Raw genomic sequence first — 26,435 nt, forward strand, 5'->3', positions numbered from 1 at the left:
AAATAATAATAAAAAAATACTAAAAGAAGACTTAACGAGAACACCGTTTTCTTGGTCTCCAACTAAAAAGACCAAACAAGAGATATCTAAACACTAAAACAACACACACGTTGGGTCATACTTAGTTTTTGGAGGTACATATAATATATTTGAGAAAACAAGAATCTATCAAGACTCAGTTTTTATTTCTTTATTCCATCAAAGGTATGTTAAAGATTTCATTTTTAATAGTTTTCTGTTTCTTTACATTTCAAGAATCATGAATTTATAGTGATTTGATACATATCTGAATGTTTATATGAATTTTTCATGCAGATTTTGTGATTGGGTTTTGATTATCTTGATGAAATATTAGTTACATTAATGGGTAGAGGTAGACCTAGGGCTGTAGAAAAAGGGGTGTTAGGGCAAAATATAAGTGCATCCCCAAGTGGGTTATTGAATATACCATCAGGGCCAGTTTATTATCCAACCGAGGATGAATTTAAGGACCCTTTAGAGTTTATTTACAAGATCAGGCCTGAGGCTGAGAAATATGGTATTTGTAAAATTATCCCACCCAAGATTTGGAAACCCCCTTTTGCATTGGATTTGAATACCTTCACATTTCCTACGAAAACGCAAGCGATTCATCAGTTACAGGCTCGGTGCGCGTCTTGCGATCCGAAGACCTTTGAATTGGAATACAATAGGTTCTTAAAGGAGCATTGTGGGAAGAAAGTAGCGAAGAAACGTGTTGTGTTTGAGGGTGAGGACCTAGATTTGTGTAAGTTGTATAATTCGGTCAAGCGGTTTGGAGGGTACGATAAAGTCGTGAAGGAGAAGAAGTGGGGTGAGGTTTTTAGGTTCGTTCGGCCTGCTGGAAAGATTTCGGAGTGTGCCAAGCATGTATTGTTCCAGTTGTACCTGGAACATTTGTATGATTATGAAGAGTATTATAATAAGTTAAATAAGCTGGGAAATAGAAGTTTCAGGAGAGGAAACCAAAGTGGGAGGAAAAGAGAGTCAGACTCCCAATTCTCGAGTTCTAAGAAAAGGAGAAAGAACAATGAGTGTGATCGAACTGAAACATGTAAGGTGAAGGAGGAAGAACCCCACGATCAAATATGTGAACAATGCAAAAGTGGATTGCACGGGGAGGTAATGCTTCTCTGTGATCGGTGCAACAAGGGGTGGCATATGTACTGTTTATCACCGCCTCTGAAACAAATTCCACCCGGAAACTGGTATTGCTTGCAATGCTTGAATTCTGAAAAAGATAGCTTCGGTTTTGCAACTGGCAGAGAGTTATCATTGGACTCATTTAGGCGGATTGCTGATCGTGCCAAGAAAAAATGGTTTGGTTCCACATCAATTTCACAGGTGCAATTAGAGAAGAAGTTCTGGGAAATTGTGGAGGGATCAGCCGGGGAGGTGGAAGTAAAGTATGGCAGTGATTTGGATACTTCCATCTATGGTAGTGGATTTCCACGTGTAACCGATGAGAAACCATCATCAATTGAACCAGGTACATGGGATGAATATTGTGCTAGCCCATGGAACCTCAATAACTTACCCAAGTTGCCAGGTTCGATGCTTCGAGCTGTACATCACAGTATTGCTGGTGTTATGGTGCCTTGGCTGTATATTGGAATGCTATTCTCTTCATTCTGCTGGCATTTTGAAGACCACTGCTTTTATTCCATGAATTATCATCACTGGTATGAGTGTTAATTATTCTTTTTTAACTTAAGTCCATTTTCTTATTCCTACAAAATAAATGACTACATGCCAAGTTTGACTGAATGAGAACATATTGTGTAATTTCTCTACTTTTTTTGTATACGGCTAACAGCTTGTATAATATTAATAGAATTATTTCTAATTCACTTGATAGTAAAAGAACTGTCGTTCCACTTCTACTGAAAGTTAACATGGTAGCAAAACGAATAAATTTCAAAGAATCTTTAGACTGTATACCAGACAAACAAAAGAATAAGATCTGCCTAGAAGGTCTGCTATTGATTTAGAAAAGAATAAGTTTGGTTCATTAAACCGCATACAATCACTTATAGAAATGTCAGAGACCTCTATCTAACCACTAGTTTCATTTAATTTACATGTGCATACAATAAAAGACAAGTAAGCTGTTAGTTGTGTTGCTATGGAACTTCTTTCAGATGCCTTATTATTGATCTTGATATTAATTTCTCTGCATTATTGCCTAATGTGATGTGATATGCCTGTCCTAATAAGGTTAGAGATTTGGCATGTTGGTAAGTTTGTGCGAATCTTACAAAATGAACTTTATAAAATCCACTTAACATTGTTTATTGGGGTTTCGCAATCTACAGCTGTGTTTTCACTAGTCTCATTCAGTGTATTTGGTTGATGTAGTTTCACGGTCTTGCTTTTGTTTTTTTTAATGATTGAGACATCTGTCTGGGGCCAACCCTTTGGACCAACCACAACCGTCGAAACTCTGGTATAATGGGTCTGCCCCTCTACCCTTGTCCATTTAAATACCATGCTTAGTTTGCATCGCGTAGGGCTTGAACCTATGACCTAAATTACAAGTCCCTCAACCTTTCCCACTTGAATTAAGCCTTGGGGGCATGAATCTCTATTCATGGTCTTGCTTAGGTAGTTAGGTTGCTAGCTGACTGGTAGCTTCATCACTTGTATTGTCCTCCTTTGACTTCTCCTCTTCTGCTAAAATGTGTTATAGTACATATATCCATGAACCTTATCTCATTTTCTGCCCAGATTAGGTTTTATGTAAATTATGAAAAGCGTAATCTACCTTTTCAAAAAAGAAAAAGAAGAAGTGAAAAGCGTAATTAATCCTTTACTGGTAGCCTCCATATCTGTCCAATGAAAATAGAGATTCTAAATTACTTCTTGAAAATGCTTGTGCATCTATTAGATGTCCATTGGCTGCATATCCCTTTTTTCATCTCCCATTAACCAATTGATTCCCTCTTCCTCCCCCATCACCTACAAGACCCTCTAAATCCAAAATAAAATACGAGTTAAGGGCAAATAAGGTATATAGCCTTGCTTTTCTTTTCGGGTAACCTTTCCCCTTCTGTTAACTGTTACTCATAAGTAGTTTTATTTGTCGGTGAATGCCCTTCAACAATTGCTTAACATGCAGATTGAAGTACATGTGGCTTATTGTTAGAATAGGAATAAGATTGTTTATAGTCTCCTACATGGAAAAGGATTGTAATGTAGTGTCTATAAATAAGGCTCAGTGTAATAATGTAGTCAACACATCTTAATAATATTTTGTGAGTCTTTATTTCTCACACTTATATGACTATTTGTGTGGCGATGTGGACCTCTCTTTCTAGCCAATGGGATCGGCTATGTGGAACCTCAATAACCATTATACTTCATTTGGGCCCTAGTCATTTTAATATTCAAGAATTTGTCTGTTAGGACAAACTAACTTTTAATACTAAGAATTCGTTCTCACGGTTATCATATGGTGCATATAGCTTTTACCGACTAAACGATCAACAACGACTATACTTTTGTCATAACTAGTTGGTATCCATACATTGCTTCCATTGTGTTCTATACCTTGCTAAGTCTATGTGGATTTTAAGAGGTCATAGTTCTTTTCAGACAACTTAACTATCTGTGATTTTAGGTCTAGTTTGACCCTCTTTTACACGTTCAACTATAATAGTGTCATATCAGACCAGTGCATTTCTAGGTTTATGTAGGATATGGCCAAAAAAATATCTTTGGTGTCTATTTTTCATCACTGTGTTGTACGTGCACCTTTTTTTTTTTTTTTTAAGACTGATAATTGTATATTCCTCAGCATTAAGGACATGCTTGGAGACCTTCAAAAAGTGTTACAGCAGAAACATAAACAAGGAAATAGAAAATACTTACAAGGATTTTAATAAATCTGTAAACTGATCTATGTCTTCTAATCCTATTTCTTTACACCAAAAGTAGAAAGATACTATACAATTCCATTTAACTATCTGAATGGAATTGGATCTATCTTCAAAACATCTCCCCTTCCTCTCCCTCCACACTGTCCCCCAAATGCAGTGTGGTATTATCCTCCACCATATCTTCTGACTCTTACTGCCTCCCATCTTCATCCAACATCTAAGCAGATCTGCTGTGGGTTCAGGCATAGACCAATTTGTCTCTGTTAAGTTGTGAAATAAGGACCACAATAGTGTAGAAAAAGGTGCTTGTTAGTCTCATCAGTTTCATTGCACAAGAAACATCTTGAAACTATAATGGCACCTTTTCTCTTTAAAACTTCATGTGTCAAACAAGCCCTTCTTGCCACCAGCCAGGTGAAGCATTTCACTTTATTTGGGGATGGGCACTTCCATATGCTTCTCCATTGCTTTGATTGTTCTCTATTCTGCCTATTGCCCTCCCTTTTGTAAGCCCTTTTTACTGGGAATTTTCCATCACTGTTATGCCTCCATCTCAGGATCATTGTTGATGCCACTGAAATCACCAATTCTTCTTAAAAGGTTGGCAACCCTTTCCACTTCCCAATCATTCAATAATCTTCTGAAGGATAAGTTCCAACCCTTTGCACTCCACATCTCATCTATCGTGCTCTCTGGGTTAGTACATAGAATGAACAAATCTGGAAAAACTTCCATCAATGGAGCTTGCTCCTTCCAGGCATCTTTCCAGAATTTTTGCTCTTTTACCATCTGCTACTGTTATCTGCACATTACTTTACAGCTTGGGCCACAAAGCTCTGATTGTCTTCCATGCTCCCACACGATAAGTGCTAGTGCTCACTCTAGTACACCAGGGGTTTAGTTCACCAAACTTGCACTTGATCACCTCTTTCCATAATGCATTCTCCTCACTGTTGTACCTTCATAGCCACTTCATCAACAGGCAATTATTCTGTGCTTTCAAATTTCTGATACCCAATCCATCCCTTTCTTTACCTTTTATTGTTGTCTGCCATTTCACCAGATTGTAACCTTTCTCTTCCTTGCATCCATGCCATAGGAAATCCCTTCGGAGTCTATCCAATTGTTTCTGAACATAGGAAGATAATTGTGCCTTCCATTTTGCCAATTTCTTTTCTGTTTTCTCTACAATTCCATCCCAAATTTCCCTTCCATCAGATTTGTCATTATTAATCATGTCTATTGTGGTATGATTACACTCCTTTTCTTTTGATAAGGTAAAGTACTTTACTAGAAGAATAGTACCGGGAAGGTACCAAAAAGTTAACAAGGAATGACTACACACTCTTTTAAACATCTGCATGTTTACAATATTCACTTTTAGATACGCGCAAGGGTGTCTCAGTTGGTTGAGCATGGGGCTTCCATAAAGGAGGTCGCAGATTCGAAACTCCCTGCCTACAATAACGGGATTTGCCTTCTGGGCCGAGCTTGTCGCACGGTTCTTGCCTAGTGTGGGTTATCTCTCCTATGTGGTTTGCGGGCTATTGCATAGGAGCCGGTTTACCCTGTGCGCACCCGAAGGGTTGCTCCTACGGGTTCGCTTGTCATAAAAAAATATTCACTTTGGAGATATCTCGGGCCTTAGATGCTTTAACATTCATATAATATTAGTAGTCTTTTAGTTGTTATATAAAAGTTATCTTTCACTTGGGTAGGTCTCTTTGTGGCACGTACCACTACCTTAGTACTACTCCATTTCAACTGTTGTGTTTTACTTATACGTCACATCTTCATCTATCAGGCTATTCCTAGAAAGGATATGCCTGGATATTATTGAGGAAGTGGATCATCTTCTTATACATTGCGGGATGACAATGAGATTATGGTGGGATATGCTTAGGTGGTTTGGCACTCCATGGGTGATGCCAAAAACGGTGAAAGAGTTGATGTCTAGTTGGAAAAGCGGGAGAAGAAGGAGAAGAGGAAAGGCATGGAATGTGGTGCCACTTGCATTAATGTGGGTTGTATTGGGGGGGGGGGGGAATAGAAGAGCTTTTGAAGGAGTAGAGTCGAGCTTTTTCCAGTTAAGGAGTAGCCTTCATTCCCTCATTTTCTTTTGGTGCACTGAGAAAGTCCGTTGGTGTATAGACGATTGGTGAAGTTTGTAGAAACTCATATGCTTTTGTAGATTCTTTACCTTTTTGGTATACCACCTGTATACGGCGTTTTATGGCCTTTTTTATAAAATGAAATACTTTTACTTCATAAAAAAAAAAAAATTGAATTATTTGCGCCTAGGCACAACAATCCCGTGTTCTTCTTATGCTGGCTAAACTTGCATAGCATATATTATGTCCTTCCACTCATTGTAAAACTCTCACTGTCTAGAGTGCTTTCTATAGTTCAAGCTCTTGGTTGGCTCCCTCGTTAGTTTCGTCAATTATCTTAATTTGTCTAGAAATGATATGCACCATGTACCGATACTGTATATTATTAGTTAACTCATCCATGACTTGTTTTAAAATAAGTTTTTTCCCCTTATCAAAAACTTGTTTTAAAAAAATATGGTTTCAAGGTAGCTTCTTGGTTTATAGCGCACAATTACGGGAAACTTCTTTACATTTTCTCCCACTGTTTCTACATTTCTGAACCTTTGGTCATTTCCTTTTCCTTTTCGCATTTATGTATTTGGTAGGATTTTTTCCTTTTCTTGTACTGTTTAAAGGACTTTTCTTGACACTCTATCATACACCTTCTATGTGTCAATGAAGCGAGGCACAAAACACGTTGAGCGCTTCCCTTACTTCATCGTCGTCATAAAGGCTCTAATGCATACTTTTACTTTCCAATTAGCGTAATCTTGAAGAGGCGAGACTAAACGAGATATTTTCACTTTATCATTATCATTTTCAATTTCTTTGTCCATATATTTGTTATTCATGCTGATAATTATTAATCTTGGACTACACATACATATTTGTATTTTTCCTCCATTTGTGCCTTTCTTCGTTAAAACTCACGTTTTATTTTCTTTGCGCTTAAAGCCCCAACGGACCTTAGAGCTTTTTGCGCCTTTAACTTTTGATAACACTGTGTCCCGCTTGCTTACTACCATTCTGGAATTGGTTTCATCGCAAAATGGATGAATGATTTTTTTTTTTGGAAAATAGCGGCCGGCGTTACTTGTTTTTTCCTTTTTTGTTGCTCCTATTTCTCTCCCTTCAGGGCCCTAGAAAACTAAATTCCATCATCATGCAACTTCCCTTGACATCTCAGTTGGTCAAACGTTTGAAAAGTGACTGAGGCTAATGAAGTTGCTCATGCTGATGGAGTTAAATTAAACTGATTAGTGATTAGAGAGCTGAAAGGTCGAGAACAATATAAAGTAGAATACAGTAGTAAAAGGTAAAAGAAAATAGTACCGAACAGAAAGAAAGGATAGTGCAATAATAATTTTGCAGTACTTGTTGACGGCATTTCTAGTGGATCAGACAACACTTCTTGGGGTTTTCCTTTAGGCATATTGATAATTTAGTTGGAAATGTCTTATTGACTGTGACTTTGTGCATCTTGTCTTCATGAATTCATTTGCATTTCCCTCTGAGATCTTTTCTGCAATCACCTGATTGAGCTCATGATATCGTTGTTTTTTTATCTTGTGCATGACCGGTACCCTGATATTCATTGAAAGATTATCAGTTAATGAGTTCTTCTTGCTTCCTTTCAGGGGAGAGCCAAAATGTTGGTATAGTGTTCCCGGCAGTGAGGCCCAAGCATTTGAGAAGGTCATTCAATGAATACTTCCTCTCCTGTATTAGTGTCATGATCTTTGCTTCTATGTATTAGTGCAAATTGTGGGCTAGTAAAGTTTGAACATATCTCTTCTACTGTGAATGAAAATTTGGCGCAAATACATCTTCACATATTTGAATGTTGGGCTTTTAGGATATTTTAGTGTAATTATTGCTCTGTCCCTTTTCTAAATGGCTTTCTTGGAGACTGTTGAACAAAACTGAGGCAAGTGTAAAGTCATGGGAAGTATCTTTGTTCTTCATACTATTTGGATCTTCAATTTTATGGGTTTAAATAATCTAATATAAGAAGTAAATGTAATCTAATTTACCCTGTAATTCCATGTATAGATGAATGAGTTCAAGGCCAGTAATTCTAGCATGTTGACTTGATAGATGTAGAGAATAGCTGGAGTCCTGCTAAACCCACGAGTAACTGATGACTGAATACAATAATATGATTAAGTTTAGTGTTTAGGGTAGTGTTAAGAAAACCGTTGCATATTCTTTCATTACATTTTGGTATAAAGAGATTACTTTTCCAAGTTCCTTGATACGTTTCATCATAGCAAGTTATTTTCCTATTTTAGCCGCCAAAGAAGTGATAAATGAATGCTTGATTGCTGTTGTCAATTAACTTTTATCAGTGTTTATAACTGCTTTTTATGTCTAGCTTTCCCTTGTAAATTTCAAAATTTGGATTTCTTCGACTTACTCAGCTGGTAGCTGTCCTGTAACTAGCAATTTTTGTGCAGGTAATGCGTGATAGCCTTCCTGATCTGTTTGATGCTCAACCAGATCTGTTATTTCAGCTTGTAACCATGCTGAATCCACGGGTGTTGCAAGAAAATGGGGTTCCTGTTTATAATGTATTACAGGTTTGTTGCGGGACCTAATACTCAGATCTTGCTCCTCCTGTCCTGCTCTGTCTTTTTCCATTGTATTTTATACCTCCCAAAATTCATGGTCGGTGTCATGATACTGCATTTGAGTCTCTCTCTTTGTAGATAGACGAACATGACAATAAGGAGAAACTGTCATGAAAGTGGAAAACAATGAGAGTTTCTCGTAAGAGTTTTCTTCTGTTTACGGAGCTAAACTTTCTTTTCGCTTCCAGACTTACATTCAACTTTTATATGGGCAGGACGTAGGAGGGATTACTTTCTATAGATATTGTAGCTTAGTGTTTAGTTGAGAAACTTGGAAAATAGGTTCTTCGTATTCAATTGAAACATCCTCTTCACCTTCACAAGGTAGGGGTAAGGCTGCATACACACCACCCTCCCTAGACCCCACTTGTGGGATTACACTGGGTCTGTTGTTGTATTCCATTGAAAGTTGGTACTTAAATTATCTTTCCATGGCCCAAATACTATAGTACAAAATAGCGAAATAAGAAAAATAAGTGTGTCGGCACTCCTATACCACCCACCACAGATGCAGGACAAAATCAGGATTTTCGAGGGGTATCACACCAATGAACTGTGAAAAAAGTGTTTTAACTTAAAAATATCTTGTTCTAGGGCTACATGTCCAAGTGGGTGCACTTTTAGGAATCTACCGGTATTCTGAAGCTGTTTAGTCCGATAAAACCCAACAATTGCAAAAATGGTGAGGGATAAGTAGGCGATAAACAGCTGGGACTTTGTCTTTACTTCACCACTACTTGTTACATTTAATGTATACTTTTTGAGAATGTATATTTCCAAAAACAGCTTTTGGTACATTCTTTGAAACTTGTTCTCTTTTATTTATTCCTTCATTTATTGGTAAATTTCTTTTACATTTTTCGCTTCTTTTTGTTTTGTATTTTGTCATTGGCCTCCAAGCTTCATTGCCAAAGGTGCACGTGATCCCTCAAAACCATCAGGATATAGCTGTCGTGAGCGTTGGGACTGCCTAAATACGTCATACGATAAGGATGCTATTTACATGATCCATAGTGTAGGAGCCTAATTCTCGACCGTGGTCATACATTTGGGACGATAAATTATAAGTAACACAATGTTTTTCCCTTTACTGGTCTATAGTACCTAATATGTGGGAGAATGTGCTGCCTTTAGGGCTTTGGTGGTTAGAGCGCAATGTGTGATGTGTGTTAGGCGTATGTCACGGAAAACCCTGCTGCGGACAAAAACTTGGTATTTAATTGGAGAACGGTAAAGGGGCAGACCATTATCCACTGAGGTTCTAAACCGTTTGCCCGGCCCTTAAAGATTTTCTCTGTTATAAAAAAAATGTGGGAGAAATGTTAAACGTCTTAATACTAAGCAAAGTAGGATCTTGTCAAAAAAATAAAACAAATATTCTGATGAAGCTCGCAATCAAATGATCAAAGATCTTCATTATGATTAGGCTTTAGGCAGTAACTCGATGAGCAATCCCCTAAACAGTACTTACGATCCCCTTCATGATAGCCATTCCAGGAGTACTGAATTTAAATCTTTTCCCATTTTGCACTTTTCATTTACGTGGCTTGTATTTGCTTGTTTACTTTGTTGCAGGAGCCTGGGGACTTTATTATTACCTTTCCCAGATCGTATCATGGAGGCTTCAACTGCGGTGAGCCCCGGCTTTTTGTTAGTTTATCTCTGATTTGCAAAAAAGATTCTAGTTGTTCAATCTTCTTCAAATGCTTAGTCATGCATTATGCAGCTCTCTCCTGTAGCCTTACCTGCATCTTGAAATTGTAGGCTTAAATTGTGCTGAGGCTGTCAATTTTGCCCCTGCCGACTGGTTACCTCATGGCGGTTTTGGAGCAGAGCTTTACCAACTTTATCACAAAGCTGCTGTTTTGTCGCATGAAGAGCTGCTCTGTGCAGTAGCCAGGGTGTGTATCCTTTTCCCCTTTTCCATTTTAATGACCATGTTCCAATTAGGAGAAATATAATAGGTGACCCCTTCCTTTGGAACCCAACCCCTCAAATTCATGGTATGCTGTTGACAATGCTACACTCATTCGTCGTTTGCCCACAGATGTAGAAGGCTGCTCTTTTACATGCTTTATGTGGGGGCTTTTTATCTAGGACTAGTTACTTATTTTATTTCTTTCTTTTCTGCTATTGTGATTTCTAATTTCTTCCAATCTGCCTAAGCCTTGGTGGGCAGAGTTAACTGGTGCATGTGCTGATATCCCGTTGAATAGTCGTGGTGCAAGCATGCTGACCCAGACATCGCTGTTATAAAAAAAGTGTTATTTGTTGATTCATTTCCAAGTGGGTGGGATTACCCTTTAATACTTTAATTCCACTGATGGTGCACTAAATTTTGTGACGCTGTTAGACTGCTTCTGTTACTTATCATATTTCTAAGTTTCCTACTGAAACTTATGCTATGATGCTTTTTCTGATGAACTTTTGTTTTCATATTTTCATTGCTTTGTATTCATAGATAACTTTTCCATGCTTCTATGTATCTTTAAATTTTAGTCATGCCAATTTAACAATTTTCATCACCATGCAGAGTGAATTTGACAGCAAGGCAGCGCCTTACTTAAAAACAGAAATGGTCAGGGTTTATTCTAGAGAAAAGTCTTGGAGAGAGCGGCTTTGGAAAAATGGCATTGTCAATTCTTCTCCCATGGCAGCTCGTATAAAGCCTGAATATGTGGGCACAGAAGAGGTACTTTAACTTTGATATTGCTTCTTGAATTTTTGACTATGAATGTGTTCTGAAGTGTTTTTCACAAATTTTACCTGATCTACTTTGAAGGATCCTACATGCATCATATGCCAGCAATATTTATATCTTTCTGCTGTAGCGTGCAGCTGTGCTCCATCATCTTTTGTTTGTCTTGAGGTAAGCATTGTTTATATGTGCGAAAAATATACTGTTTTCCCTGTCTCTCCGCTTTCTATATGTCTTATGCTTTTGTGAGTTCTGTCTGTAGAATGTTACTCTGGTCAAATTCAAGCTAAACTTAGCTGATCTTAGAAGCATAAAATCATCTCTCATTGTAGGTTGTAATATTATATATTCTAGCATCTAGGAGGCTAGGACATTCTCAGCATTGTGCTTTAATATAGTAACAGTTATGTAGTTCTTCTTTTTTGCTTTCAGGTTGGTTTTTTTTTTTTTTTTTTTTTTTGGTGGGGTGTTAGTGATTACACTGCTGATGCTCTCCTTTAGTCGTAGTCTGTTATGTTCTCTGACATCAATTTTGGTGCTTGATTATGCTTTCTTGACTTAATATGAGTTTTACTTGCAGCATTGGGAACATCTGTGCGAATGTAAGCCACAAAAGCGTCGACTCCTTTTTCGTCATACCCTCGCTGAATTGAATGATATGGTGCTTATTACTGATAAGAGTAATCATGAAGAGGCTGCAAAAAATATCAGAAGGCAACTTCCGGCTTCCAATGATCCACCTGCTTTGTCAAAAAAGGTTCTGATCATCACTTTCATTCAATATGGGACCTTTTTTTGGTCAAGTGTCCTGTTTTTCTTATTCCATTTGATTCCCTTGTTTTCTGGCATAGTGAATGTTAAAGTTGGTTTTTGGACCCTCTCTTAGGCCCCGCACAGCGTTCTGCATTTCATTGCTAGCTTTTCTAATTACCTGTAGATTCCTGTCTAATCACTCAAGTTGCAGAGATTTCTATATTAATCAGTTTTTAGTTCAAAAGGGGTGAGGTGTGGAACGGAGGTTCTTGCTTTCTGTTGCTTGGCATTATTTATTGGAAGTAGAACACAAATATATATCTTGATATCAATAATCACTAGGATGGAAGAACATGCTTTTAATGACTCCATACCAGTGTTTAATCAATAGTGCTCTTATCTTATGCCTCGGAAGTGTTAATACTGCTAATTTTCCTTCATCATCTGTTCATCCAATATATTATCTTTGGAGAGTTTACAGTGTCAAAGATTGGTAGAATTTTCTTAAGTTTCTTTCTCCCACTTGCCTTTTTCCCTTTGTCTAATTTTCTCGCTATCGCACACCCTATCCTCTGAGTTGTCTAAAAGCTTAACTGTCACAATGACACTAGTGGTCAAGAAGCTTAACGATCTGGATTATACTGATGGTCTTGGGACGTATCCTTCTGGAATCCTTTCTGCTCTGTTTGGGAAGTTTCTACTCTTTGATAGGCTGATACCTGAGTAAGCAGTTCACGTTCCGGAGTCACTTGATACTTTGAGACGTGACATCTGCAGGCTGTTTCTCGCATATTCATGATACAATGTGTTATATAGTCTAAAGATAAGAAATGGTTCTTGTTAATATGTGGCTTGTGCAAATTTATAAAGTGATATCTTCTAATTGTTATTGGCTCCCATCAATGGCCAAATGTAGATAAAAGGTGGCTGTATCACGCACATGCAACTTGCTGAAGAATGGCGAATAAAGGTCAGTAAGCTTTTCCAGAATCCTTATTCGTCAGATGCTTATCGTCGTGCAATAAAGGAAGCCGAACAGTTTATGTGGGCTGGTCATGAAATGGATCCGGTGAGATTTCAGCCACTTCATTTTCTACTACTTATTTGTGCTTAGATTTATTGCTGTCTTCAACTAAATATCTTTATGTCGAATGGGGTTTAGGTAAGAGATTTGGTGAAGAAGTTGATTGATGCTCAGGATTGGTCTCACAATGTCAGAGATTCTCTCTCTAAAGTAAAATCGTGGATGTCTGATCACAGTAGTGATGTAGTGAAGGTGCAGATGGAAGTTGTTGACAATTTGCTCAGTTTAAACCCCGTACCCTGTAATGAACCTGAACATCTCGAATTGAAGGTGAAATGCAGTTTGTTTCTGATTTCCCCTCCTTTATATGCACTTCAATTTTGCACTGGACCTGATAATCCATTTATGCTCTGTGTACAGGATTTCCAGAAAGAAGCGAGCCAGCTGACTCTGGAGATTGATTCTGTTCTTTCATCATGCTCAAATATTCCTGTAAGCCAGTTCATTCACCTTGTTGATAGTTGTCTAAGTATAGTTTGGTTTGCTGCTGCTGCATCAACGAACAGAATATGACAGGGGCTAATACTGTTCTTTGAGAATTGTATTTCAGGCTTTTGTTATACATTTGTGGCTAATATAATGTTATCCACCCCCCCCACCCCCACAACCACCAAAAAAAAAAAAAATGGTTGTCTAAGTTCTGAACCTTTTATCTGCCTGACATCTGGTCATTTCATACTTCTACATTTTTGGATCGTTTGGAAATGTTTCTTCTTCTTTCCCTTGAGCTTGGAAGTGTTGCTCATTGTGTTCTCTTATGTTTGTAAATTATTGCTTCATTGCCTTTTCAGGTATCTGATTTGGAGACCTTGTACTCTAAGACTGTAGATTGCCCCATCCACATCAAAGGAAGTGAGGAATTGTTGCACAAGCTGTCTTCAGCTAAGGTATACCTTCTTATTTTGTAAGTTTTACGTCTTTTATAATGTTGATAAAGGTACCAGGCAGGCGTGGCCAATTTATATGTTTAAGTGACATTGACACATGTAACGCGTCCTTATTTTCTCCTAGAGAAAAAAGCATCTAGTCAAATAAGGACTTAAAGAAGATTGGGAGAAAAGATGAAATATAGAAGACAGAACCCTTTTTTGTCAACAAAATCTTTTGTATAGAGAAATAATGATGCTTAAAATAGAAGACAAAACCCCTGAAGTTTGGTTCTTCTGTCAAAACAAATAAAAAGAGGATCAGCATATTTATGATTTTCCTTTGTGTTCCAACTGGTTAATTGTTACTTTTCCTTAGAATCCTGCCGGCACTTTCAGGTGCCGTGTTTTCTTTGACTTCTGGCCTTTTGTGTTCTTTGTGCAAAAATTGGAATTTACCGCTGGAGAAGTTATAAGATCTTATGAGGTGAAAAAGATGATAAATGGTTGTCAGTGAAGATACTGGTACTGTTAATGGTCATTCTTGAAGATAATAGTATCGTTGTGAGGACAAGAGGGGGTTGCGCAGGTGGGTGCTCACCTCCAACCCTAAGGTTGTGGGTTCGAGTCACCAAGGGAGCAAAAGGGGGGGGGGGGGGGAGCTCCTGGGGGGGGGGTAAAAAAAAAGTATTGTTGTCAAAGAACTGGGAGTCATAGCATTTCAGTGCATGTACAAGCTTGCTAAAGGTACTCTCATAGTATAATGCTGGCTTTTACTGTGAATGAGATACAAGAAGTTGAAGCCCCAATTAGAAAGATGAATGCTTTAGTGATATGGAGAAATTAAAAAAAAAAAAAAAAAAACGATAAAGTTTGAGAATATCTTTTATGTTGACCATGTTGGCACAAGAACCAGCAAATATTTTCTTTCCTGCAAAGACTCGTTTACTTATCCAAATTGTAAAAGCAATGAGAATAAAACCCACCTGGGGTCAGTCAATGCAGCTTTTAGGGTTCTCTTTTTTCCCTTTTTATGTTCTCCTCCTTCTAAGGATGATATGAGCAAAAGATGATGAATTTGACCAGGATTGGCCTGTTATAGAAAGATCATACAGGTGTGCTCCCCCTATATACAATAAACAATCAATCTAAGGCCTCTCTGAGTATCCAATCCCCTTCACCTGTGCAAACCGGACCAACTCATCCTTTCCATTGGTAGCTGTTATGATACTTTAGTTTTTTTTTTCCTTTCCTGAGAATAGATTCCTGTACATACTTACTGGACTATGTAAAAATGATGAGTGATATGTTGATTCAGTGGATTAAATCTGCAAAAGATTTACCTTAAAATGTCTATAAATTGACAAGTACATTATGCTTTTCGCCTGCCAAAAGAAAATAAAAGTGAAGTATCCCTTTGGCATGGTTTCACATTGATTCACTTTAGCAAAATTGAATTCTATTTTAGGACACATTTTAAATTCAATTTAAAATTACCTCTAATAATGCTCTATATTTACACATGTAACTGGAAGTGACACACACTCACTTGAGATGTTCTGGATGTATGGCAACTGCTGTCTGAATCATCTTTTGCTGTTTTGAATGTCAATCAACTTTGTGTCTTCCATCTTGCTGGTAGGATTGAAAATTAATTCAAAGGGTTGCTCTGTATGATGTGATTATTCGCTTGTGGTAAATTGTCATTTGCTGCCTCAATCTTCAGAAATAGAATGGGTTCTGCTTTATAATCTCACATATTGAGCTTTTTCAGGCTTGGGCTGAAAGAGTAAGGAAATGTGTGTCTGAGACTTCTGCTGGAGTTGAGGCAGATATTCTCTACGAGCTAGAGAAGGAGGTGATCTGTTTATCTTTGCTTTCTGTGATGCTGTCTTTCTTTTGGGGTTATTTGTTTTGTGATTATTCTGTTACTTTTTGTTGTTTCCAGAATTTAAGCCTTCAAGTGCAACTTCCTGAGCATGAAATGCTCCTAGATTTAATTAGTCAAGTTGAATATTGTCAATCTCGGTGCTGTGAGATGTTGAGAGGTTCTCTCAGTGTCAAGGTAGTTCCTACCTTGTCATAGTTTGGAAAGTGTTGATTGATGGAAGTAGAACATTGCATAAATGCCACATTTTATGTTTTACAGGAACTTGAATCGCTTCTCAACAAATGGGATGGTTTTACGGTTAACATTCCAGAGCTTGAACTTCTGAGAAAGTATCATAAAGATGCTGTGTCTTGGATAGCGCGTGCTAATGATATTCTATTGAGCATCAGTGAAAGGGAGGATCAAGATGCTGTAGCTCTTGAGTTAACTTGCATTCAAAAGGATGCGTCCTTGCTTAGAGTCAAAGGTTTGGAATTCTTAGTCAATCTTTTGTTTACTAGTTGTAATCTAATGCAAACATCTATAATATTTTTCACGCTTCTGACATAGTTGAGGAGCTGCCATGTGTGGATATTGAGCTAAAGAAGGCTCGCTGTAGGGTTAAAGCTCTGAAGGTAACTAGAGTGGTCATTCTTTTCCTATCACTTTCTGTGGATGATTGAGTTACATTTTCAGCATTCTTATCATGTCCTATTCTTCTTTTCCCTTTTTCTTTCTTATCTAATTAATTCTTTTTATGGTTCATAAGTGGAAGGGGAGCCTTGGCGTAACGGGTAATATTGCTGCCATGTGACCAGGAGGTCACAGGTTCGAGCCGTGAAAACAGCCTCTTGCAGAAATGCAGGGTAAGGCTACGTACAATAGACCCTTGTGGTCCGGCCCTCGCCCTGGACCCCGCGCATAGCGGGAGCTTAGTGCACCGGACTGCCTTTTTTTTTTTTTAATGGTTCATGACCGCTTTGATATCTAATCACTTACGCTACTAAAGTAATTAATCATTCATTGCGATATTTTGGTCTCGTAAATCTCTTGTTCGTTCCTCTATCTGAATTTTCTGAAATCCTTCTTTCGTACAGGCACGTCGTTGCAAAATGTCCATGGATTATATTGAGCAGCTTTTGATGGAGGCTAGCATGTAGTATTACAATTTTTGCTTTACTAATAATGATTGTCTTGAACCTATTGTTCATCCTATTTGATATGTGAATATATCTCCAGATTGCAGATAGAGAAAGAGAAGTTGTTTGCTGATGTTTCTGAGGTAAAAACAATTGCTGTATCTTTAGAGGAAAGAGCCAGACGCGTCCTTAAAAACAAAGAAGAAATATCTGAATTTGAGGATGTTGTAAGGTGTTGCCTCCTTCCCTGATTTAGTTATTGCTTCATATCTCTTGTGTGTGTTCGCGTATTTGTTCTACTTCCATCTGATATTTATATTTTGTGAGATAATTAGGGCTTCAGAGGAGATATTTGTGATTCTTCCTTCTATTGCTGAAGTCAAGGATGCGGTATCAATGGCTAAGTCTTGGCTGTCTAGGTCACAGTCCTTTTTATCACGTGATTCAATAGCACTTGGTTCAAGTCCTTCTCTTGAAGTTGAGACTTTGAAGGTTAATCTCTTGCAAACTCTGCCTTTGTGAAATATAATACAGCTCTTACATCCTTTTTTGTAATTTGTGCAGGAATTGGTATCAGAATCCAAGCTTCTGAAGCTATCTCTGAGAGAACAACTGATGATTCAAACATTGCTTGATACTTGCACCAGGTGGGAGCAGGATGCCTGCCCTGTGTTGCATGATACAAAGTGGCTGTTGGATGTCGAGAATATAGACGATGAAATATTGAGCATACTTGGTAAAATTGAAAAGCAAATTCAAGCCATAGACTCAGTTGTAGAAGTAGGTCAAGGTCTTGGTTTCAAGTTTGATATGGTTCCAAAACTTCAAGATGCTTGTTCTACTCTTCGTTGGTGCTTTAGGGCTTTATCTTTTGCTACTGCAATGCCAACACTTGAGGTAATTAATTGGCCCATCAGATTTCTGTTCTACATAAAGAGAGATAGATCTGGACATTGATTTGTGGGTTTGGCTCTTCTTGATATGGCTATGCGTGCACTCTATATTATTGGGGCAATATATGTGATTTTACTAGTTTTATTTGGCTTCTTTTGGTATCCAGTGCCTTAATTTTTTTCCCTGGTCCTATATTCTCCCGTACTAGGAGTTGTAGTATCTTTGTTTTGTCTGATTATTATTAAATCCCTAGTACTATCTGATTGTTTCTTTCACTCTGTCATCTTATTATTTGGCTGTTATTATTACTGATGCTTTTTCATCTCTATTTTCTTCTCTCCTTGAGTCAGGGGTCTATCGGAAACAGCCTCTCTACCTGTCACAAGGTAGAGGTAAGGTCTGCGTACACTCTACCCTCCCTAGACCCCACCTGCTGGGGTTTTACTGGGTTGTTTGTGTTACTAGTTTTATTTGGCTTCTTTTGGTATCCAGTGCCTTAATTTTTTTCCCTGGTCCTATATTCTGCCTCTGGTATCGCCCATATTCAAGGATCAATAGCTCTAAATGCCTTTTAGTCTATCGTCATGATGGATTTGAAGGATCAATAGCTCTAAATGCCTTTTAGTCTATCGTCATGATGGATTTGAAAAGTTTATAAGTTGTGAATTTAGTTATTGATGATTATTTATTTGGAGCACAATTCTCTTTTAGCTGGTTTGCAAAGTTACTTTGTATATCTCTTCGGTTCATGCAAGTCCAACTAAGTTTGGAAACTACAGGTGGTGTGGTATATTTGGAGCGCCATTCCTGGTTCTTCCCCTATCCCTTTGTTATGTTGGCTGAATGTAAAGTCATAAACATTATGCTATATTGCTGAACTGAAGATAGTAGGTCACTTAGTGAAGCAACCTCTCATTCGAGAGTATCACTAGTGTGACCTCTTATGATACTCTATGCCCTTTTCCCATTTCTCCTTCCTTTATATGATTGCCAACTAACCGTGTTGGTAGAAGCTTAGGACCTTTGCTTTTGATCATTTGTGGGTTATCAGTGGGTTTTTCTTCTTTTACCCCTAATTTGGCACATCGCTCTTTTTCTCGTGTAAGCCTTTTAATTTCTATAGTTTGTCTTACCTCCCTTTGTAATGGCTTTGCTGTTTTTATTGTGCCACCTGGTTTAAGTCTTTTTCTTTCGGTTCATCTATCCCTCTCAAAGTGATGGTGGATGTGCTTAAGTTTATTTGTTAACATTGCTGTAGGAAGTCGAGACGAATTTGGAGATTGCAAGCCACCTTCCTATCATGTATGCAACTTGCAGTTTATGTGTTTCCTTAATTGATTGGGTAAATTGGCTTAATAGAGCTTTGGAAGTCTCCATTCATTCTACTCTTGGAAGATCCAACATAAGTGATGCTGAAGAAATTCTCAGACAGTATCAGGTACTTTTTCATCCATTCTATAGCCTTTATGAGGATTTATTCCTTCCTTGTTTATGTTTGGTATTTTGATGTTACTACTATTTGAACTTATATTCTACTTATCGTCGTTATGTGAGAAATTTTTATATTTTTTGTCTGGTGCCTTCGTGCTGCAGAACATTCGTGTCTCATCTCCTGCAATGATTAGTCGGCTTGAGAAGGCTATTGAGAAACACAAGTAAGTGCCCACTGATACAGATTTCATGTGTTTGGTGTATATCTGCTTATCATCACATTTTCATGATGTTCAAAAATAGCTTCTTCAGCTACTATCAAGTGTGGCATTGGAGAGACCTAAATTTTGTTCATGTTATTTAGAAATAATATCTCATATTATAGATAAAAGATCACGTGCTTCTTCGGTTATCTTTTTTTGGATTCTTCTGGTGAATGCATGTAAGTGTCAGGTTAGCTCTTTTGAGAACCTGTCGCTATCTGAGAGCCTGTGTAGTCCCACGCTACTCTCTACATTCTTCCCAAAATTTCACTATTTTTTGAATTTTATAGTTGTTACTTTTATTTGAGAATGGAGTATTTTATTTGGTCTCTTGCTTCTACTGAAAGGTTGGGTTAGGGTTCCAGTTTGGACCAGTCTGTTGGTACAATTTGGCATGAACCTACTACTACACTTCCATCCCTGTACAATCCCTTTCTACCCTGCCTGGTAAAGAAACTATCTAGTTAGGGAATATTTTGGCATATAGACATCAGAAAACTTCTAGCAGATACACTGCCATATCTATCTTTTTCATCTTGTTTGCTTTTTGCCAAGTTTTTATTTATTTATTAGTTTTATGATTTTATTACTTACAATTGGAATTTTTGCAGCTCATGGCTGGATCAGGTGCATTTATTTTTTGCCCTTGACTTTAGGGATCGATCATGGGATCTGTTGCTGCAGCTTAAGGTAACATATCTTCGTGTGCTCTGTTTTCTTTCTTCTTCTAGGTCAACATTAAATTTTTAGTTTATGTTTGAACTACGTTTCTTATTCCTCCTACAAGTCTAACTTTTATTTCTTCTGGCAATGTTATTATTGGGGTATTTTTGGTGCTTTGGATTTCCAATTTATGAGTTTTTATTATGCTGGAAGTTGGAAATCTAGTTTAATGTCTCGTCATCTTTTGTCTCTGTTCTCTTGGTAACTTTTCGATAGATTGTTAAATGTGGGTATTTGAATTTTTCCACCGAATGAGAGCACACAAGGCATTGTTCTTTAAAAAGAGGGGATAACCAATGTGATTCGTCTTCACTTTGCCTTTTCCTAAGCAATCCTTTCTCATGCGGCTCATGATATAATGGCAGTCTAAATTCTCCTCCTCTGTCTCACAACCCAGTTGAACTGGAACTATTGTTTTCTCACTTTTGATTCAGATTTGTGCTGTCAGTTAACCGTATGGAGATTGATTCGGCAGGACAGCTTGTTTGGAAATTTGCGTCCTACTACGACGTGTAGAAATTGAGGAAGAAAGTTAATGAGAATTGATAAAGAAAGTTCCTCGTGATTGTGACCAATTGGTTATTAACTGGCTTTTTGTTCACAATTCTGAACTTTTATTCATTGAAATGATCCAAAAATTACTCTCGACCTGCCTAAGTAATTAATGTTGAGTCAACATTGTTGTTTTTATACTTTGAAGCTTTAAACACATTCTCATTACCATATCGTGGTATTTACCTGTGATATACAGTAATTTTTATGGTTACTTAATGTCTGGTGATTCGAACACCTTCAGGAAAAAGGGAATAATGATGCCTTCAGTTGCTCAGAACTGGACATGGTTTTCTCTGAGCTTCATAAGATAGAAGAGTGGAAGCGCCACTGTGAGGAGGTCTTACACCCTTCAGTTAGAGATGCTCACCTGCTTACTGCTCTTTTACAGGTTTAAAGTTGTTTTCTCTTTTTATTTTATTCCCTTTCAGCTTGTTGACCTGGTTATAGCTATTATATAATAGATGTGTGATACAGTCTAATGTAATTATGCAGACTGAAAATGCAGTTGAGAGATCAATCAGCATCTGTGAGACATCTAACCCCACCAATTCCAGCGCTTTATGTATATGCTGCTCGCTTGCTGGTGTGGACCAGAAGCTTTTGACATGTTCTACTTGCAATGACTGGTACTTTATCCTGCTAATTAACTTGCTATTTTGTGTCTCTTAAAAAGGTCTGAGATAGATTTTTGGGAGAGGGGAGTTCGAATGACTATTCGTTATTACCAGTTATCCAGAGTGTGATATAATACTTTGAGCCTTTTTGGCCAAGCTTCCGAAGCTTCTTATTTTCAAAAACACATTTATCAAAATAGTTTTTTCTTAGTGGGATTACACTGGGTATGTTGTTGTTGTTGTATCAAGATAGCTTTTCAGAGTACTGTAGGAGAGTAGCAGTTTGTGTTTGGCCAATTCATTTGAGAAGTGTTTTTCCTGATATTTTTTTGTGTTTGGCGAGAGTCTCCACAAAGTGCTTTTGAGTGTCAACAGAAGACGGTATCAAGGTTCATTTTTCAATTTAGTATTATTAAAATGGAGAAATGATTTTAAGTATTTATTATGGATAAGGAGAAGAAAAGGTAGAACAAAATAGGAAAAGGAGAAGAGGGTTTATTTGAGAGACAAATGGGTTAAGTTGATGACGAATGGTTTGGTGAATATAAATTTTTGGCAAGGATATGTTTGTCTCGAGAAAATATAATTTTCTCCTTCTGTTTCTATTTCTTGGAAGAAGCAAAAATTTATTGCTTCTTCCCCACAACAGACAATCTGCTTCTGCTCAAAATCACTTTTCCTTTTTGGCCATACACCTTAAATCTAAAAAAGAAGTGCTTTTATCTTCCAAGAAGCATGGCCAAACGGGCTTTTAATTTCCTTCGGCCAAGGGAAAATTGGACTATTTTTATTTTGGACTACTATTTAATCATTATCTTCATATGAAGATTGCTTTCGTTATCACTTACAAAAAATGTGATGCTTTTATACAGCTTCCACTTGCAGTGCATTGGATGTTCACCAGGAGATGCCAATGATTCAAAAGAATTTATTTGTCCTTATTGTCATTTCATAAACAGTGGAAAGATATCAAGAAATGGAAGTGATCCTCTGGTATGCTTGACCATGTAGCTATCTGAATGAGCTTGCACTTAACATTTGCAGTAATGTCTGATTTCTGGTTTTACTTATTGCAGAATATTGGTAGGAAGAGTCTGAAGTTGCACAAGCTCATTGAGCTCTTATCAGATGCTGAAGATCTATGTTTATGGTAATGACTAATAGCCTGTTTTAATTGAAATTCTGTCGTCAGAAGTCTCAGAACTGCTTTTACAAATCTGAATAGGATGCTAGGATACCAATTGTCTTCTTCTCTTTTTCTTTTACTTCTCATTTTGGTTGGACAATGTGGTTGAGGAGGAGTTCTGGCAGTTGGTGGATGTTACTTTAGCCAGCTTTTTGCTCCTTGTATTAGTTGTGTGTAGCTCTGTTTTAGAATTATATGATAGGAATTCTGGAAAACGAGAATAATTACCATACATGTTGGAGTTTGTATATATGAGTTTGTGAATTTGTTTCCTCCTGTACTATTTCTACTAAGGTATAAGGTAGATGAAAGGAGTACCCACTACCGAGTAATTTCTTGACGTGTTCAAGTGTTTAACAGAATATCCAATTAATTTTGAATGGATTAATGGAATTTCTGCAGCGGACTCTCTGTAAATACTTTTGAACAACACCTTTTTGGTGCTCGTTTTTTATAATATTCTTACCTTTCTCAAAAGAGTGTTCAAGTATATTCCGTCTGTGGAAGTAACACTAAAGAAAATATCTGAAATGCATCATTAGGACTTGTTAAGGTGCTTATCTACATGTGAGCCCCTGTAGTACATTATGGGATCGAGAATAAAATTGTGGAACTCTGAATTAATTGGTTACAAATTCAATCAATAGAGTGAAATCTTTTCCAAATCTAAAAAATCGAAAGAGAGTAAAAACTGTCTTCAGTGTCTCTCCTACATAGGAGGTGAATAACGTTCTCTGCCCACTCCCCTCCCAAAAACGTGAATCACCTTCCATCTATCTTTTTCTTCATTTGTTGGGTTGGGGGGGGGGGGGGCTTTTTTGCTTCTTTGAAATTTTGGGTTCTGCTACTGTGTATATCCTTGCGCTTATAGATTATGTGTGTCTACACCAGCGCCTCACTTTCTGTAAAGTGTTTCACTTAACCATTGACATTCTCCTGGCAGGATTCAGGAAAGAGCTGTACTTCATCAAATTGTTCAAAAAGCTCTCGATATCAAAGCTCGCATCGAAGAGATTGTCAAGTTTGTTTTAGCTTATCCAGATAAAGACCTTCGCGTTATTGCTAAAAAATTCTGTGCTGCTTTGAAGGTACCAAATGTCTGTTCAGCATTCAGTTTCAATTACAATATTAGTGTAGTCTGTTTGAGTTACTGCTATGTTTATCTTTTCTCCTGCCGATGTATTTCTTTGTTGGTGTCTTCGTTGTTATGGGCATATGGTTTTCTTTTGTGGGCATTTGACTTGATTTGGGAATCAATCAATTCTGAGTTTTCTATGAACATCCCAGAATATTAGCCGTAAACTCACCACTTGGAACTTATTTTTGCTTTCTGTCGACTGCATAGGCTGTACATATTGTTGGTGCATATGATTGCGAGGCAAACAGCAAACTCGAGTTGGCATTAGCAAGAACTTCTTGGAAAATTAGGGCTCAGAGATTATTAGACGGTTCACATAAACCCTCAATTCAAGTGCTTCAACGGCATTTAAAAGAGGTATGCTGCACTTTCCCATGCCCTTTATTTGTATATTGATTGATCTATTTATTTCTCTTGGGGTGCTCCAGGGCACTTTTCATATGCTCGTATAATGATATTCAATTTTTCTCCTTTTTCTTTTCAAAGCAAAAATGGAGAACTAGGGTCACTAATCAGCCTGATAAAGTTTCTACATGAACTTAAGGACGTAATTGTGAACTTCAAAAGCCTTCGGCTCTTTGAGTCTTCTTATCATGTTCACTTTCGAAATGAGTGGGCTCCACTCTCGGCAGCTTGTCACCACTACTGAAACTCTCGTTCTGATATGGCGCTTTTTGTGAATCAGGAATGTAGTTCATGATGACCTTAATAGAATACATTTCTTGCCCTTTTGGCTATGACAAAAGCATACTGACCTTAGTAGATCATTTCTTGATACTTTTTTGGCTTATCATTGGTGTGTGGTTGTGATTAGAAATGGCTTGCAATAGCTTAATATGTTGATTGTTCAACACTACTTCAGGGACTAGCTGTCGGCATTCCTTCTGAAGATTATTTTAGACAGAGGCTGACAGAAGTGAAGAACATTGGGTTGCAGTGGGCTGATATGGCAAAGAAGGTAAAAAGTGTACATGTTGTTCATCTCAATGGTTATGTTCTTGATATATGACATTAACCTTAACCATCTTCCTTGTAACAGGTTTCAACAGATGGCGGCGCACTTGGATTGGATAAGGTCTTTGAGCTCATCACGGAGGGTGAAAATTTACCCGTGTCATGTGAAAAGGAGCTTAAGGTAAAATGTCAAGAAAACTACTCTTGTCGAGATGAAAGTTAAGTGTAGTCGTGTCACATCTAATTAGGCCACATTTTTGGAACATGCAGTTACTAAGGGATCGGAGTATGCTTTATTGCATTTGTCGGAGACCTTATGATAAGAGAGCGATGATTGCTTGTGATAAATGTGATGAATGGTATCATTTTGATTGCATCAAGTTATCCTCACTGCCAAAAATCTATATCTGCCCTGCATGTTGCTGCATGGAAGGAGAGGATTTTGCATCGATGTCGACAAGCGGCGAAGAGAAGTTAGCATTCTCTCTTTTTCTCGTTCCCAACTAGTAATTGCTTTAAGTATATGATTCACTGGTGTTCTTGGAAAGCTAAAGAAAATCGTTCACCCCGAGGCGATCTAAAATTTGAACTTTGTAGGTTCACGGTTTTGAGTTTTTTGAATCAAAAGTTGGTATTCTCAACATATTTCAAAATTTTCCACATATTTCTAAACTATAGGGGTTAGGACTACCCGTTTGCATCCAGCTGGGGCAGAGCTAAGGGTGCGCAAGGGGGTTCATTTGAACCCCTTCACCAGAAAATTACACTATACATACAAGGTCCAAATTGTTTTGTATGCATATATAGTAGATGTTTAATCTTCTTAGCTCTGTGTGTTTACTTCTTTATATTTTGTATCCCATACTAAAAAATCTTGGCTCCGCCCATTGCACCAACTATAGAATAAATAGACATACATAATAAGTATTGGTCATCGGGATGAATAGTTCTTATATGGTCCACAAACTCATACTAATACTAAGATTTGTCGCGATATATGTTTTTGACTGCTCGTTTGAACTGCAGGGTCGCTGGTGGCAAACACGAGGTACCTCAAACGCCTTCTCCGCGACACAGAGAATCAAGAAGGAAATCAAAAAAACCCAAATGGGAGAGAGTGAGTGCTGCTGGTGATGTATCAAGAAGTACCAGTAATATTGAACATTTGTTCTGGAAAAATAGGAAACCTTATAGACGAGTAGCTCATAGACGACAACATTTTGACAGCTTGTCCCCTTTTATTTTTGTGCAAAATAGTTAATCGATTTGTAAATACGCTTTTGTCTTCTATTTATTTATTCAATTAATCCTCATTTTTTGAGCTTTTTGCCATTTTTTGATCTGATCATGAATGGATGACAAAGTTAATGGTTCAATATGAATGTAAATCACAGTAGTATCATTTCGCAATTTCTTAAAATATTTTGTCTGCACATATATTTGCAAGTTAACTAAGTTTATACAGTGAAAATAATTTATCAAGAAATAAATATCACCAACACATTCAATTACTTTCAAGTCTTTGACACACTTAAATATAGGAATATTTTACACTGAATTCAAGTGAGTAAACTGCTTTTTTTAAAAAAATATTCAAACAGCATGTTCCCAACTTGCGACTTGCTAGGCAAGGAACATTATATTTACA

The 26,435-nt window shown here is 37.5% G+C and overlaps 1 protein-coding gene across 1 annotated transcript; it reads left to right on the plus strand.

Moving 5' to 3' along the window:
* On the plus strand, positions 1-26,108 carry LOC132030543 (lysine-specific demethylase JMJ17). Its single transcript, XM_059420223.1, has 34 exons — positions 1-204; positions 316-1,700; positions 7,627-7,684; positions 8,446-8,568; positions 10,195-10,252; positions 10,384-10,520; positions 11,153-11,311; positions 11,402-11,488; positions 11,898-12,074; positions 12,987-13,139; positions 13,233-13,424; positions 13,515-13,586; positions 13,946-14,041; positions 15,795-15,878; positions 15,969-16,085; positions 16,170-16,377; positions 16,461-16,525; positions 16,988-17,046; positions 17,130-17,261; positions 17,365-17,521; positions 17,594-17,926; positions 19,182-19,361; positions 19,517-19,578; positions 20,229-20,307; positions 21,137-21,283; positions 21,388-21,521; positions 22,382-22,502; positions 22,586-22,659; positions 23,639-23,783; positions 24,041-24,190; positions 24,696-24,791; positions 24,873-24,968; positions 25,058-25,260; positions 25,814-26,108. Exons 2-34 carry the CDS (start codon positions 364-366, stop codon positions 26,046-26,048), a joined length of 5,526 nt encoding a protein of 1,841 aa, XP_059276206.1. The 5' UTR covers positions 1-204; positions 316-363; the 3' UTR covers positions 26,049-26,108.
* Positions 26,109-26,435: the final 327 nt, after the last annotated feature.

Source organism: Lycium ferocissimum, chromosome 9 (assembly GCF_029784015.1).
Source record: "Lycium ferocissimum isolate CSIRO_LF1 chromosome 9, AGI_CSIRO_Lferr_CH_V1, whole genome shotgun sequence".
Lineage (NCBI taxonomy): Eukaryota > Viridiplantae > Streptophyta > Magnoliopsida > Solanales > Solanaceae > Lycium > Lycium ferocissimum.